The sequence below is a fragment of the Pseudophryne corroboree genome, chromosome 4 (assembly GCF_028390025.1).
Source record: "Pseudophryne corroboree isolate aPseCor3 chromosome 4, aPseCor3.hap2, whole genome shotgun sequence".
Taxonomy (NCBI): domain Eukaryota; kingdom Metazoa; phylum Chordata; class Amphibia; order Anura; family Myobatrachidae; genus Pseudophryne; species Pseudophryne corroboree.
Genome location: NC_086447.1, coordinates 269,394,963 through 269,411,053, shown reverse-complemented (window position 1 = coordinate 269,411,053; position 16,091 = coordinate 269,394,963). Strand labels below are relative to the sequence as shown.

Genomic DNA, 16,091 nt, shown 5'->3' with positions numbered 1-16,091 from the left:
CAAGTCAATACCATTTTGGTCTTGCCTAATGAATACAATTCAGGATACAGTATGTCCCTCAATGAAATATGAAGTATTTAATAACAACAATACTTTCTGGATTATTATTTTTTATTAGAACACAGACCCCTATACCTGTAATCCGTAATGTTTGTGAATCGGTGTCGGCTTGCCCACCAAGTGCATTCCACAGCCTCTGAAATCACACCCATAAGAGTAATCTGAACCTAGTTTTGCTGATGCTTTACAAAAATGTGCTGGTTGGAAATAGTAAAAATATCCCTTTACCTCCAATCGATAACCACATTAGGAGAACTATTTATTTTGACTACTTGGTTAAGCCATATTTACATCATTATTTTATTGTTAAATTGAGGGAACATTATTTCTGTCTTTACTACTGTATGTGACTTTTTGATGTGTTTTTAAGCTTTTTAATATTTTTGGGACATGCTCCTAGAATAATAGTTCTGCAGAAGTGCAACTGTATTGTACAAAGTGAATCTCCTTATAAGTACATACAGTAGTTATGCAGTTAAATGTAGAACCAGAGCACTGTCACAACTTCAGCAAGTTTTTGTTTACGCTCCTATGATTATATAAACAATAACTTGAACTCTGGCATTTCAGAGGTAACAGAGAGAGTAGAAATCCTGTAGCATGGAATGCCCTTGAGTTCCCAATCTCTTATCTGGTGTACATTTTTGTTACCCTCACGGTGCTGCCATCTTTGCCCATAAAAACCAATCACCTTCCTGTATAACTGGGTGGTCTTCAGTTTGCCATCTGTCGGGATCCCGGCGCACAGTATACCGGCGCCGGAATCCCGACAGCCGGCATACCGACACCTTTTCTTCCTCTTGGGGGTCCACGACCCCCCTGGAGGGAGAATAGATAGAGTGGCGCGCTGGCGAGCGCAGCGAGCCCGCAAGGAGCTCATTTGCGCTCGCCCAGCTGTCGGTATGCAGGCGGTCAGGATTCCGGCACCGGTATGCTGGACGCCGGGAGCCCGGCCGCCGACATACCCTACTACACCCGTATAACTAGGTAAGTTTGCTCAAAAGAAGGTGTATAGCCTTACAAATGGACAATTGTGTTACAGCTTTGCATGGGAAGGCTTTAAATCTGACAATTCCTCTTGTCCTAATCCTAAAATTCGACATGATGCTCTCTCTTAAGGCTTTTATTAGAGTCTCTTTTATTAAAAAAGTGTCTGAAATTTAGATCTTCAATAGGAGGGAGGAGGTCAGGATTGAACAGTCCTGTCAGCAATTGGAGGCACAGTATATTTCGACTCAGGCTTCTATGGACTGTGATCTGTGGTTGGAGGCTCAGAAGGAGTGGTTAGACTACCTCTTTAATAAACCCAAATGTAGGTTGCTGTTTTTTCAACTTATGCAATATTCTGAAGCCGAGATAGGGAGTAGTTATCTGGCATTTTTAGCTAAGGAAGATGCTAGTAGACGTAGCATTCCAGAGTTAACCGTGTCATTCCGGGCTGGATATTATGGATGTTTTTTTACCATTCTCCTTCTTCTTGGCACACCTCTAGTGTCTCCTATAGTGCCACTCAGCTTCAAGAATATCTGGCACAGGTTACCTTGTCACATCTATCCTAGGAAGCTATTGACTTCCCAGAGGCTCCTTTCATGCTGGAAGGATCTCTTCATTCCCTGTCTCTAAGGCTTCTGGTTGTGATGGGATTCCTGTCAAGGTGTATAGGAATTTTAAATAATTAACTGCTGTTTACTGGAAGTATTTAATTATTTGTAAGAATGGGTCTGCATACCCCCTCTATGTCTGATGCTCTCATTATAGTATTTGCCAATCCTGGGAAAGATCCCACTCTCCCTGACTATTATGGGCCTATTTCCCTCTTATCCACGGATGTAAGGGTGCTAGCTAAAATTCTTGCAATGCGCCTGAATTCAGTAATTAGGTCTATTATCCATCCAGATCAGACATGGTTTATACCGGAGAAGTCTACAGCTCAGAATCTTCGGGGATTGTTTTATCACTTACAAAGGAGGGATTTGGTTGGGTAGGGGGCTGTGGTGATGTCCTACGATGCTGCTAAGAAATTCGTCTCGGTGAAATGGGGCTACCTCTGGGAGGTGGTCTGTAAATTTGCTGTTGGTCCTTGATTTTTGTAATGGATTCAGTTGCTGTACTTTTCCCCGGCGGCCAGAGTCTCAGTTAATGGTTCTACTTCGGACCCATTTCTGCTTGCTAGAGGAACCCGTCTGTGTTGTCTTCTGTCCCCAGCCCTCTTTGCTATTGAGCCCCTGGCCTGTCTTTTGCGCACTATACTGCTATACATTGGCGTTTCTATAATGGGTGCAATGTGTGCAGTGCACACAGGCCCCTGGGTCCAGGGATGGCCCACACCACACACAATGCACCCATTTTAATACTTACCTTTCCGGAGTCCAGCGTCGGGTGCTGCGGTCACGGCAGAAATCGCCACCAAAATGGCCACCGCACAAGCGCAGTAGCCAAATTGGTCTCTGGATTATGGCGGGCGCCATGTTACCAGAGACTTGCGCATGCGCAGTAGACTCCGGCACAATGCTGGAGTCTACAGCGCCTAACAGAGGAGGGTGCCCACCCGGAGGTGCACACGGGCCCCCTCCTCTGTTGAAACGCCCCTACCACTATACTTTATTCCTTACCACCGTGGCTAAGGTTATTGTGGTGAGGTCTTGGTTTGCATGCTAATCCTTCTGAACCTTATAAATGGAGAGCCTTAGTATGTGATGTGGCTAAACACGAAAGACATCTATATAAAAGCCGCAACTCTATGTCTAAGTTCCATAATAAGTTGGAGAAATGGGGTCTTTCAATGCTGAGTAGGGGAGAGGACTCATCGATGGACTACTAGACTATCTGTATTATTACAGTGTTCAGGTTGTGGTGGTGTGTCTCCTTGCTGGCTCTTGTTAACACCTCATCTGTTCCTGAGTTTTCTCTAAATTGTATTTGCACATTTGTTATTATTCTTGACAGATGATTTACAGTATTTGTGTTGTTTGTGCATGTAACTGGTTTCTAACTGCAATGCACTTTTTGCACTTAATGTTGTGTACTTTGCTGAGGTAGACATTGTTGTTTCTTTTGTATTGTTTACGTAAAATTGTAATAAAAAATACAACTTTAAAAAAAAACATTGTGTCACAGCTTTACACTTTTATGGCTCACACATAATCTTTACTGGCAACTGATTGTATTTCTGTATACAGTATGAACAACTCATATTTCCTTACAGTGTTTTTTATTATTATTTCATAGCTTGACTGACTGCATGCTAAGAAATGCATGTGTTCTGCAGAAGAAACCATGATGAGTGATTTATTGGAAACAAATATACTGTACTACTGAAATGACCATACTTCCTACTAGCTAGGAAAATAAAAATATATAATTATGAAAATCACACGGAATTCAGTTTATTGACTATGAAATGTTTTGCATATCTTTTTTAAGTTATGAAACTTTACTCCATATTATTCAGCTCCACAAAATGGTGCAATATGGCATTGTAATTGAACCAAATATAAATGATACTTCTCAATGAAGCAGTATTATTAGCATCTTGGGATTTGTTCAATGCTTAATGAAAACAAGTATGGTTGCTCTAAAGAAAACAAGTATGGTGTGGCCTTCTTCCACGCATTTTCTCAAAGTTAGATTTTATCTGAACTGTTAGTATGGTGTGTGATACACATTAATAGCACAGCATACAGACTGTAAATATAAATGTAGCAACGTGGCACAGCCTTTAGGAACATTTTGTGAGTGATAACTCTACCATAGATATTCATCTAGTTCAGTGGTTCTCAAACTGTGTGCCAGGGTGGTTCCTCGGGTTGGTTGTCCAGGACCAAATCAAACTTTTTATTGTCAATTTAATAGGCAAAACTGGTGCTTGCGGCTGCCAATCATAACATGTTGACAAACAGAAGCAAATCTTGTCCCTCACCACATAATTGAACCTGAAGTTGACATATAAACATAATTTACTTAATTTACTATTTTCTTCTAAATTTCTCAATAAGAAACTTTTGGCCTAGAGGTGTCGTGAAAAAATTTCTGATACTTTGGGACGCCATGATTCAAAAAAGTTTGGGAACCACTGATCTAGTCATCTACATTTGTAGTTTACAGGATATCACTACCATCTTATATGATCTACTTGCCACATTTAAGTAATGCTTTACTGTAAGTACCAGGAAGAAAGAATACTGTAGTATCATGATGCAGAGCAGAAGTAACAGTATACAGTATATTATTCACCTCCCCCAGCACCCCCAGATTACCTACATTAATGCAGGATCACTTTCTGCTCCGCTGAGCTGTGCATGATAAATCATTGCAGTTCTCCATTACAGAACAGATTATTTATGGTATTCACCCTGCACTAATCATTAACTTCACAATCTGATTTATGTCCAACACAGTAGCTTCTTTTTGTTTCATCCAATTATTTTCAGTTATCTACATAGCAAATCCCCTCTACATTACCCTAAACAATTCTTTTGAAACAAATCTTAAGCCTTTCATAAAAGCAGCAATCTCCTATGAAATACTACCGGGTATAATACATTAACAAACAATAATGCCATGATTAGTATGTGCATTGGATATAACGCCAGTACAATACTCTACCAAGCTGCAATAAAACTTATGGCTGTAGGTTCCGGACTCCTGATCATCATTATTCATTACAGTTATTATTTCACAATGACAATAATTTTCTCTTTGAGAGATAGCACTGCTCTGGTTGCTAAGAACAACCTACAGCCTATAGAGAGGTTTCCCGTTATGGTAATAATTGTTTTCTATGTAAATGAGAGTCAGAGGAGCACTTGCTGGACAAACTTCAATATGCAGATTAGGATAATGCTATATTAAAGGCTCAGATTCCCGGAGAGACTGAAATATTGCTCATATAATGCAATAACAAAACACTGTTATAATCATTTAAATAATAGAGTCTACATAAAGCTTTCCACTAACTTCGTCCCAAGAAATATATATCCAGCCAATTTGCCAGATCTGAAATAACATACAAAAGTTTGCAGAAATTCACCAAAACACACACACACACACACACACACACACACACACACACACACACACACACACACACACACACACATATATTTCCTATATATATATATATATATATATATATATACACACACACACACATGCAGACATATAGAAATAGAGCCACACATGTTTGTTTATACCTGTATTTCATGCCAGTCTGCTTTGCTGTAGACTCTTTTAGAGAGATGTGATGCTGAGGGGTGAAGGTGCCCAGGCTCCGCGCAATGATGGCCACGGTGCGGAACCTGGCCCTAGCAGCATTGACTACGTTGGGGCCACTGGAGTTTTGCTTGCTGTGCCTATCGTCCCCATTTCGGCCCTTCAGGTTGTGCTCAGTGCAGGCTATGGAGACTTGCATGACTTCAGAGGGAGAGCCTAGCTCAGTGACCCAGCAGCTGGATGCTCAGTGGCTCATGGAGCACAGCAGGTCTATTATACTGGGAGCAGGACAGGTTTTCTGGGAAGTGCCAGAGATCAGTGAGTGCTGCAAGTGACAGGATTACAGAGTCAGGGGAGGTGGTGGCAGTGAAGTCCTGCGTCCTTGGGATGCCAGGAAGCTGTGGAGAAGTCAGGGCAGCAGCCCCAGGCAGTGGGAGGATTAGTAGCAGCAGAGCTGTTCCCCCATGCCTGATCACCTGCACATGCTCTGCACAATACTACTTAATCCTAGTGGAGTTCTACTGCCGACTGTGCAATCAGTGCAGGTACATCCCCGTCTGTGGTGACTGCAACCCTCCTGGGAGAATGCACTGATGGATTGGCAAATAACACCATAGCACTGGAGGAACGGTAAATCTCCAGCTAGTATATCAGCGTACTGAAGATGATGATGTGACAGCCTGGCTGCACTGGGAGCCTCTCCTGCAATGTAGGCTATAGCGAGCCTCCTGGCACTGCTACGCTCCGGCATGCAGCTGCACTCAGGCAGATGGTGAGAAGGGCTCTTTAAGAACAGACTGGCTGGGATCATGCTGTATTTCCTAGCAGCACATCCTATAGCAGGCACGTTGCTAGCATTTGCAGCAAGGCTAATTTAAGTGAACTATTAATGATATACAGACATAAGGGAGGGGGGGTGGGCTAAACTTAAAGGAGCAATTTATCAGTACACTGTATGGTATTAAATGAATACACTGTTATTCTATATATACCAAAAATTAAATGGCACCCTATTTGTTACCTATTCTTTAGCTCTTCATGACTCAATCTAAAAAAGCAGGTTGTATTAGTCCAGCAATGAAAGGGTAAATGCCATGTGCATCATTGTAAGCACATGTGGCTGATCTTCTGGCAGGAATAGGGTTACAGTGCACAGAAGGACGAGGTGATAAGAAGCAGAGGATCATCTGCTCATTGTACACATTATAAGGGGATGCAGGACTGTGTCAGATTGTCTGTACAATAGCAAACAGCCACTGTAGGTTTTTATGACACTGCAAAATCCAAACATAATGCATAATGTAAAAACACAATTTCTTCCGAGCATTGTCTGTCGTTGGAATGTACTATTATGACTTTTGGACTTTCTATTGGATAAATGTACCATCTTTCAGGCAGCACTGCAGCAAGGCTACCCACACATTCCTAGTCATCTTTATAAAGCACCATGGATATTTATTTACATGATAAACCCTCCATTTAGATGTGAATAGGGGGATCTGGACAGGAATTCTCTAGCCACGATACGGCTCAGGCTGGGAAAATTGATGCATTCAATTCAATTTGTATGTCCTTTTGTAAACAACAGTTACTGTACAACACTTGGCCTGTACAAATCCCACAGGGACTGGCTGAGATGTAATTGAATTGTTCAGAAATGAAAGGCTTCATTCCTGTAAGTTACAGGGTTAAACAAGTTTGATAATATTTATGCAATTGTAGTATCGAAAAAGTTAATTTACCACTAATATTATTAATCAAACTAAGTATATATTTAGTGAGAGGTGAAGTGTCATATATATTACAATCTTATTTGTTAAATAAACACACTAGGGGGTCTTGTATTTTTTATTATTTAAAAATGTATCCATTTTTAATCAACATCCACACTTTACTGTATTTGTCCACAATACGGAACATGCTAAATGTGATGTCAGTTACAGCTTATACAACTCATTGTCCGAATTTACATTGTATTGCTAAACAGTTCGCCATCCTTCATTTCCTGTTTTATTGTTTTTAATAGAGATGAGCGCCTGAGATTTTTCGGGTTTTGTGTTTTGGTTTTGGGTTCGGTTCCGCGGCCGTGTTTTGGGTTCGAACGCGTTTTGGCAAAACCTCACCGAATTTTTTTTGTCGGATTCGGGTGTGTTTTGGATTCGGGTGTTTTTTTCAAAAAACACTAAAAAACAGCTTAAATCATAGAATTTGGGGGTCATTTTGATCCCAAAGTATTATTAACCTCAAAAACCATAATTTACACTCATTTTCAGTCTATTCTGAATACCTCACACCTCACAATATTATTTTTAGTCCTAAAATTTGCACCGAGGTCGCTGTGTGAGTAAGATAAGCGACCCTAGTGGCCGACACAAACACCGGGCCCATCTAGGAGTGGCACTGCAGTGTCACGCAGGATGTCCCTTCCAAAAAACCCTCCCCAAACAGCACATGACGCAAAGAAAAAAAGAGGCGCAATGAGGTAGCTGTGTGAGTAAGATTAGCGACCCTAGTGGCCGACACAAACACCGGGCCCATCTAGGAGTGGCACTGCAGTGTCACGCAGGATGGCCCTTCCAAAAAACCCTCCCCAAACAGCACATGACGCAAAGAAAAAAAGAGGCGCAATGAGGTAGCTGTGTGAGTAAGATTAGCGACCCTAGTGGCCGACACAAACACCGGGCCAATCTAGGAGTGGCACTGCAGTGTCACGCAGGATGTCCCTTCCAAAAAACCCTCCCCAAACAGCACATGACGCAAAGAAAAAAAGAGGCGCAATGAGGTAGCTGTGTGAGTAAGATTAGCGACCCTAGTGGCCGACACAAACACCGGGCCCATCTAGGAGTGGCACTGCAGTGTCACGCAGGATGTCCCTTCCAAAAAACCCTCCCCAAACAGCACATGACGCAAAGAAAAAAAGAGGCGCAATGAGGTAGCTGACTGTGTGAGTAAGATTAGCGACCCTAGTGGCCGACACAAACACCGGGCCCATTTAGGAGTGGCACTGCAGTGTCACGCAGGATGTCCCTTCCAAAAAACCCTCCCCAATCAGCACATGATGCAAAGAAAAAGAAAAGAAAAAAGAGGTGCAAGATGGAATTGTCCTTGGGCCCTCCCACCCACCCTTATGTTGTATAAACAAAACAGGACATGCACACTTTAACCAACCCATCATTTCAGTGACAGGGTCTGCCACACGACTGTGACTGATATGACGGGTTGGTTTGGACCCCCCCCAAAAAAGAAGCAATTAATCTCTCCTTGCACAAACTGGCTCTACAGAGGCAAGATGTCCACCTCATCATCACCCTCCGATATATCACCGTGTACATCCCCCTCCTCACAGATTATCAATTCGTCCCCACTGGAATCCACCATCTCAGCTCCCTGTGTACTTTGTGGAGGCAATTGCTGCTGGTCAATGTCTCCGCGGAGGAATTGATTATAATTCATTTTAATGAACATCATCTTCTCCACATTTTCTGGATGTAACCTCGTACGCCGATTGCTGACAAGGTGAGCGGCGGCACTAAACACTCTTTCGGAGTACACACTTGTGGGAGGGCAACTTAGGTAGAATAAAGCCAGTTTGTGCAAGGGCCTCCAAATTGCCTCTTTTTCCTGCCAGTATAAGTACGGACTGTGTGACGTGCCTACTTGGATGCGGTCACTCATATAATCCTCCACCATTCTATCAATGTTGAGAGAATCATATGCAGTGACAGTAGACGACATGTCCGTAATCGTTGTCAGGTCCTTCAGTCCGGACCAGATGTCAGCATCAGCAGTCGCTCCAGACTGCCCTGCATCACCGCCAGCGGGTGGGCTCGGAATTCTGAGCCTTTTCCTCGCACCCCCAGTTGCGGGAGAATGTGAAGGAGGAGATGTTGACAGGTTGCGTTCCGCTTGACTTGACAATTTTGTCACCAGCAGGTCTTTCAACCCCAGCAGACTTGTGTCTGCCGGAAAGAGAGATCCAAGGTAGGCTTTAAATCTAGGATCGAGCACGGTGGCCAAAATGTAGTGCTCTGATTTCAACAGATTGACCACCCGTGAATCCTTGTTAAGCGAATTAAGGGCTCCATCCACAAGTCCCACATGCCTAGCGGAATCGCTCCGTGTTAGCTCCTCCTTCAATGTCTCCAGCTTCTTCTGCAAAAGCCTGATGAGGGGAATGACCTGACTCAGGCTGGCAGTGTCTGAACTGACTTCACGTGTGGCAAGTTCAAAGGGCATCAGAACCTTGCACAACGTTGAAATCATTCTCCACTGCGCTTGAGACAGGTGCATTCCACCTACTATATCGTGCTCAATTGTATAGGCTTGAATGGCCTTTTGCTGCTCCTCCAACCTCTGAAGCATATAGAGGGTTGAATTCCACCTCGTTACCACTTCTTGCTTCAGATGATGGCAGGGCAGGTTCAGTAGTTTTTGGTGGTGCTCCAGTCTTCTGTACGCCGAAAGTGTCCCGCAATTCTTCTGGCCACCGACAGCATCTCTTGCACGCCCCTGTCGTTTTTTTAAAAATTCTGCACCACCAAATTCAAGGTATGTGCAAAACATGGGACGTGCTGGAATTTGCCCATATTTAATGCACACACAATATTGCTGGCGTTGTCCGATGCCACAAATCCACAGGAGAGTCCAATTGGGGTAAGCCATTCCGCGATGATCTTCCTCAGTTGCCGTAAGAGGTTTTCAGCTGTGTGCGTATTCTGGAAAGCGGTGATACAAAGCGTAGCCTGCCTAGGAAAGAGTTGGCGTTTGCGAGATGCTGCTACTGGTGCCGCCGCTGCTGTTCTTGCGGCGGGAGTCCATACATCTACCCAGTGGGCTGTCACAGTCATATAGTCCTGACCCTGCCCTGCTCCACTTGTCCACATGTCCGTGGTTAAGTGGACATTGGGTACAACTGCATTTTTTAGGACACTGGTGAGTCTTTTTCTGACGTCCGTGTACATTCTCGGTATCGTCTGCCTAGAGAAGTGGAACCTAGATGGTATTTGGTAACGGGGGCACACTGCCTCAATAAATTGTCTAGTTCCCTGTGAACTAACGGCGGATACCGGACGCACGTCTAACACCAACATAGTTGTCAAGGCCTCAGTTATCCGCTTTGCAGCAGGATGACTGCTGTGATATTTCATCTTCCTCGCAAAGGACTGTTGAACAGTCAATTGCTTACTGGAAGTAGTACAAGTGGGCTTACGACTTCCCCTCTGGGATGACCATCGACTCCCAGCAGCAACAACAGCAGCGCCAGCAGCAGTAGGCGTTACACGCAAGGATGCATCGGAGGAATCCCAGGCAGGAGAGGAATCGTCAGAATTGCCAGTGACATGGCCTGCAGGACTATTGGCATTCCTGGGGAAGGAGGAAATTGACACTGAGGGAGTTGGTGGGGTGGTTTGCGTGAGCTTGGTTACAAGAGGAAGGGATTTACTGGTCAGTGGACTGCTTCCGCTGTCACCCAAAGTTTTTGAACTTGTCACTGACTTATTATGAATGCGCTGCAGGTGACGTATAAGGGAGGATGTTCCGAGGTGGTTAACGTCCTTACCCCTACTTATTACAGCTTGACAAAGGGAACACACGGCTTGACACCTGTTGTCCGCATTTCTGGTGAAATACCTCCACACCGAAGAGCTGATTTTTTTGGTATTTTCACCTGGCATGTCAACGGCCATATTCCTCCCACGGACAACAGGTGTCTCCCCGGGTGCCTGACTTAAACAAACCACCTCACCATCAGAATCCTCCTGGTCAATTTCCTCCCCAGCGCCAGCAACACCCATATCCTCCTCATCCTGGTGTACTTCAACACTGACATCTTCAATCTGACTATCAGGAACTGGACTGCGGGTGCTCCTTCCAGCACTTGCAGGGGGCGTGCAAATGGTGGAAGGCGCATGCTCTTCACGTCCAGTGTTGGGAAGGTCAGGCATCGCAACCGACACAATTGGACTCTCCTTGTGGATTTGGGATTTCGAAGAATGCACAGTTCTTTGCTGTGCTGCTTTTGCCAGCTTGAGTCTTTTCATTTTTCTAGCGAGAGGCTGAGTGCTTCCATCCTCATGTGAAGCTGAACCACTAGCCATGAACATAGGCCAGGGCCTCAGCCGTTCCTTGCCACTCCGTGTCGTAAATGGCATATTGGCAAGTTTACGCTTCTCCTCCGACAATTTTATTTTAGGTTTTGGAGTCCTTTTTTTTCTGATATTTGGTGTTTTGGATTTGACATGCTCTGTACTATGACATTGGGCATCGGCCTTGGCAGACGACGTTGCTGGCATTTCATCGTCTCGGCCATGACTAGTGGCAGCAGCTTCAGCACGAGGTGGAAGTGGATCTTGATCTTTCCCTAATTTTGGAACCTCAACATTTTTGTTCTCCATATTTTAATAGGCACAACTAAAAGGCACCTCAGGTAAACAATGGAGATGGATACTAGTATACAATTATGGACTGCCTGCTGAGTGCAGACACAGAGGTAGCCACAGCCGTGAACTACCGTACTGTACTGTGTCTGCTGCTAATATAGACTGGTTGATAAAGAGATGTCTATGTAACTATGTATGTATAAAGAAGAAAGAAAAAAAAACCACGGTTAGGTGGTATACAATTATGGACGGACTGCCTGCCGAGTGCAGACACAGAGGTAGCCACAGCCGTGAACTACCGTACTGTACTGTGTCTGCTGCTAATAATATAGACTGGTTGATAAAGAGATGTCGTAGTAGTATGTATGTATAAAGAAGAAAGAAAAAAAAACCACGGTTAGGTGGTATACAATTATGGACGGACTGCCTGCCGAGTGCAGACACAGAGGTAGCCACAGCCGTGAACTACCGTACTGTACTGTGTCTGCTGCTAATATAGACTGGTTGATAAAGAGATGTCTATGTAACTATGTATGTATAAAGAAGAAAGAAAAAAAAACCACGGTTAGGTGGTATACAATTATGGACGGACTGCCTGCCGAGTGCAGACACAGAGGTAGCCACAGCCGTGAACTACCGTACTGTACTGTGTCTGCTGCTAATATAGACTGGTTGATAAAGAGAAGTCTATGTAACTATGTATGTATAAAGAAGAAAGAAAAAAAAACCACGGTTAGGTGGTATACAATTATGGACGGACTGCCTGCCGAGTGCAGACACAGAGGTAGCCACAGCCGTGAACTACCGTACTGTACTGTGTCTGCTGCTAATATAGACTGGTTGATAAAGAGATGTCTATGTAACTATGTATGTATAAAGAAGAAAGAAAAAAAAACCACGGTTAGGTGGTATACAATTATGGACGGACTGCCTGCCGAGTGCAGACACAGAGGTAGCCACAGCCGTGAACTACCGTACTGTACTGTGTCTGCTGCTAATATAGACTGGTTGATAAAGAGATGTCTATGTAACTATGTATGTATAAAGAAGAAAGAAAAAAAAACCACGGTTAGGTGGTATACAATTATGGACGGACTGCCTGCCGAGTGCAGACACAGAGGTAGCCACAGCCGTGAACTACCGTACTGTACTGTGTCTGCTGCTAATATAGACTGGTTGATAAAGAGATGTCTATGTAACTATGTATGTATAAAGAAGAAAGAAAAAAAAACCACGGTTAGGTGGTATACAATTATGGACGGACTGCCTGCCGAGTGCAGACACAGAGGTAGCCACAGCCGTGAACTACCGTACTGTACTGTGTCTGCTGCTAATATAGACTGGTTGATAAAGAGATGTCGTAGTAGTATGTATGTATAAAGAAGAAAAAAAAACCACGGTTAGGTGGTATACAATTATGGACGGACTGCCTGCCGAGTGCAGACACAGAGGTAGCCACAGCCGTGAACTACCGTACTGTGTCTGCTGCGACTGGATGATAAATGATATAAAAAATATATATATATCACTACTGCAGCCGGACAGGTATATATTATATATTATATAATGACGGACCTGCTGGACACTGTCTGTCAGCAGAATGAGTTTTATTTTTATAGAATAAAAAAAACAACAACACACAAGTGAAGTCACACGACGAGTGTTTAACTTTTTCAGGCAATCACAATATAAGTATACTACTAACTATACTGGTGGTCAGTGTGGTCAGGTCACTGGTCAGTCACACTGGCAGTGGCACTCCTGCAGCAAAAGTGTGCACTGTTTAATTTTAATATAATATTATGTACTCCTGGCTCCTGCTATAACCTATAACTGGCACTGCAGTGCTCCCCAGTCTCCCCCACAATTATAAGCTGTGTGAGCTGAGCAGTCAGACAGATATATAATATATATAGATGATGCAGCACACTGGGCTGAGCCTGAGCAGTGCACACAGATATGGTATGTGACTGAGTCACTGTGTGTATCGCTTTTTTCAGGCAGAGAACGGATATATTAAATAAACTGCACTGTCTGGTGGTCACTCACTATATAATATTATGTACTCCTGGCTCCTGCTATAACCTATAACTGGCACTGCAGTGCTCCCCAGTCTCCCCCACAATTATAAGCTGTGTGAGCTGAGCAGTCAGACAGATATATAATATATATAGATGATGCAGCACACTGGGCTGAGCCTGAGCAGTGCACACAGATATGGTATGTGACTGAGTCACTGTGTGTATCGCTTTTTTCAGGCAGAGAACGGATATATTAAATAAACTGCACTGTCTGGTGGTCACTCACTAGTAAACTCTCTGCACTCTACACTTCTACAGTACTCCTCCTAGTCCTAAGCTCCAGTAAATCTCTCTCTCTTATAATCTAAATGGAGAGGACGCCAGCCACGTCCTCTCACTATCAATCTCAATGCACGTGTGAAAATGGCGGCGACGCGCGGCTCCTTATATAGAATCCGAGTCTCGCGAGAATCCGACAGCGTCATGATGACGTTCGGGCGCGCTCGGGTTAACCGAGCAAGGCGGGAGGATCCGAGTCTGCTCGGACCCGTGAAAAAAACCATGAAGTTCGGGCGGGTTCGGATTCAGAGAAACCGAACCCGCTCATCTCTAGTTTTTACTCAATCATATATATTGGTTAAGATTTTTGATGGATATTTCTAGAAAATGTTTAACTAAAATGTTCCACTCCCCAAATTCTAGATTTGTGAACATTTATACCCCATTCTGTTGTCTGAACAACCTGTGAATCTCCTGATCATGTTTGCAAGATTTTATGTTATAACTTGCTGCTATATGATTGTCTGAATATATAATTGCACTTCTCTACATGTTATTCTAATAAAGTGGTCAATGGGGCAAATATAATAGGTTCCAGTTTTACAAGGGTGCAGATTTGCTGGCTTGCTCAATGTTGACTGCAAGCACCCTGGTATTATAGCCAGAGAAGGAATATTTTGGGGGAACTGTATACAACATCACAATTATATCTCATACACTCGTGTGTGTATATATATATATATATATATATATATAGATACATACATACATACATACATACATACACACACACACAGAGCGATGCAATCACTGCTCTGCATTATACCATATCACACAGCAAACCAATCAATAATCATAATTCTACCATATATATAAAATATACATAATACACTGCAATAGATATACATACAGCAATGCAATTACCAGCCTGTAATATACTGTATATTATAGCATTATTATCACTCAGACACTGTAACATATACACATACAGCAATGCACTCACTGATCTGAATTAAGGGGGTTATTCAGAGTTGGTCCCAGATTTAGTTATTTTAGCAAAATCTGTGACCACTAAAATCACATGCTGGGGGTAGCCCAGCACAGGCCGCCCAGCATGTGTGGTGCATCACAAGAACCTCAAATAGAGTTTGACCTCTGCCTGTGTGGCTACATAGGCAGGGGCACCGCCGCCATGTTTCTGATCGCAGGTGACGTCATCGGTTGTCCCCACAAAAAGCCATAACACGCCTGCATTTCTTGCGCCACTCCCCCCAACGCCACATTGCCGCCCCTGGATGCCCACTGCCTGTCAATCATGATACGATTGCATCCTTCAGGGATCGCCTTGATCGCGTATGCACACTGCAGCCGCTGTCAATAGCGCCCACTTGTGCAAACACAGCGGCTGCGTCCATCTCTGATAAGGCCTTAAGACCGTATATTTCAGTTTCCCTTTATGTTTTATGTAATCTTAGGTCATTAGACCCTTAGCTCCACCCACTGCATTTTTTTTGTATTTGTGAAAAATCAATAAAAATTTACTCAAATAAAAATAGGAGTTATTTATCACATTGTATGTATGATTCTATTAGGAACTCTTCATGTTTGTTAAAAAAACAAACAAAAAAATAGGATTTTGATAACCTATCGGTAAATCCTTTTCTCCTAGTCCGTAGAGGATGCTGGGGACGACATCAAGACCATGGGATATAGACAGGATCTGCAGGAGACATGGGCACTCTAAAGACTTTTCATTGGGTGTGAACTGGCTCCTCCCTCTATGCCCCTCCTCCAGACCTCAGTTGTAGGAACTGTGCCCAGGGAGACTGACATTTCGAGGAAAGGAATTACTTAACTAGTGGTGAGATATCTACCAACTCACACCCTCAACTATGCCGCACACATGGCATTCAACATAACACACGCCAACAGGCATGAACTAATTGCAGCAACATGCTGAAACCAAGATAACACAACTTGTGTAACTGTAATAACTAAACTGCAGGTAAAGTACGCACTGGGACGGGCGCCCAGCATCCTCTACGGACTAGGAGAAAAGGATTTACCAGTAGGTTATCAAAATCCTATTTTAGCATACGTCCTAGACGATGCTGGGGACGACATTAAGACCATGGGGTCT

The 16,091-nt window shown here is 43.6% G+C and overlaps 1 protein-coding gene across 2 annotated transcripts in view; it reads right to left on the bottom strand.

Annotated features, from left to right (window-relative positions):
* KCNAB1 (potassium voltage-gated channel subfamily A regulatory beta subunit 1) overlaps positions 1-16,091 on the bottom strand; it is a 698,577-nt gene that overhangs the window by 387,312 nt on the left and 295,174 nt on the right. The window contains exon 1 of one of the 2 annotated variants that reach the window (XM_063916118.1): positions 5,253-6,043. The exons of the other annotated variant lie outside the window; for it this stretch is intronic. Within the exon in view, the coding sequence (XP_063772188.1) occupies positions 5,253-5,470 (218 nt within the window). The 5' untranslated portion in view covers positions 5,471-6,043. Of the gene's footprint in view, positions 1-5,252; positions 6,044-16,091 lie in introns of those variants that run through there. 2 annotated transcript variants of the gene reach the window in all.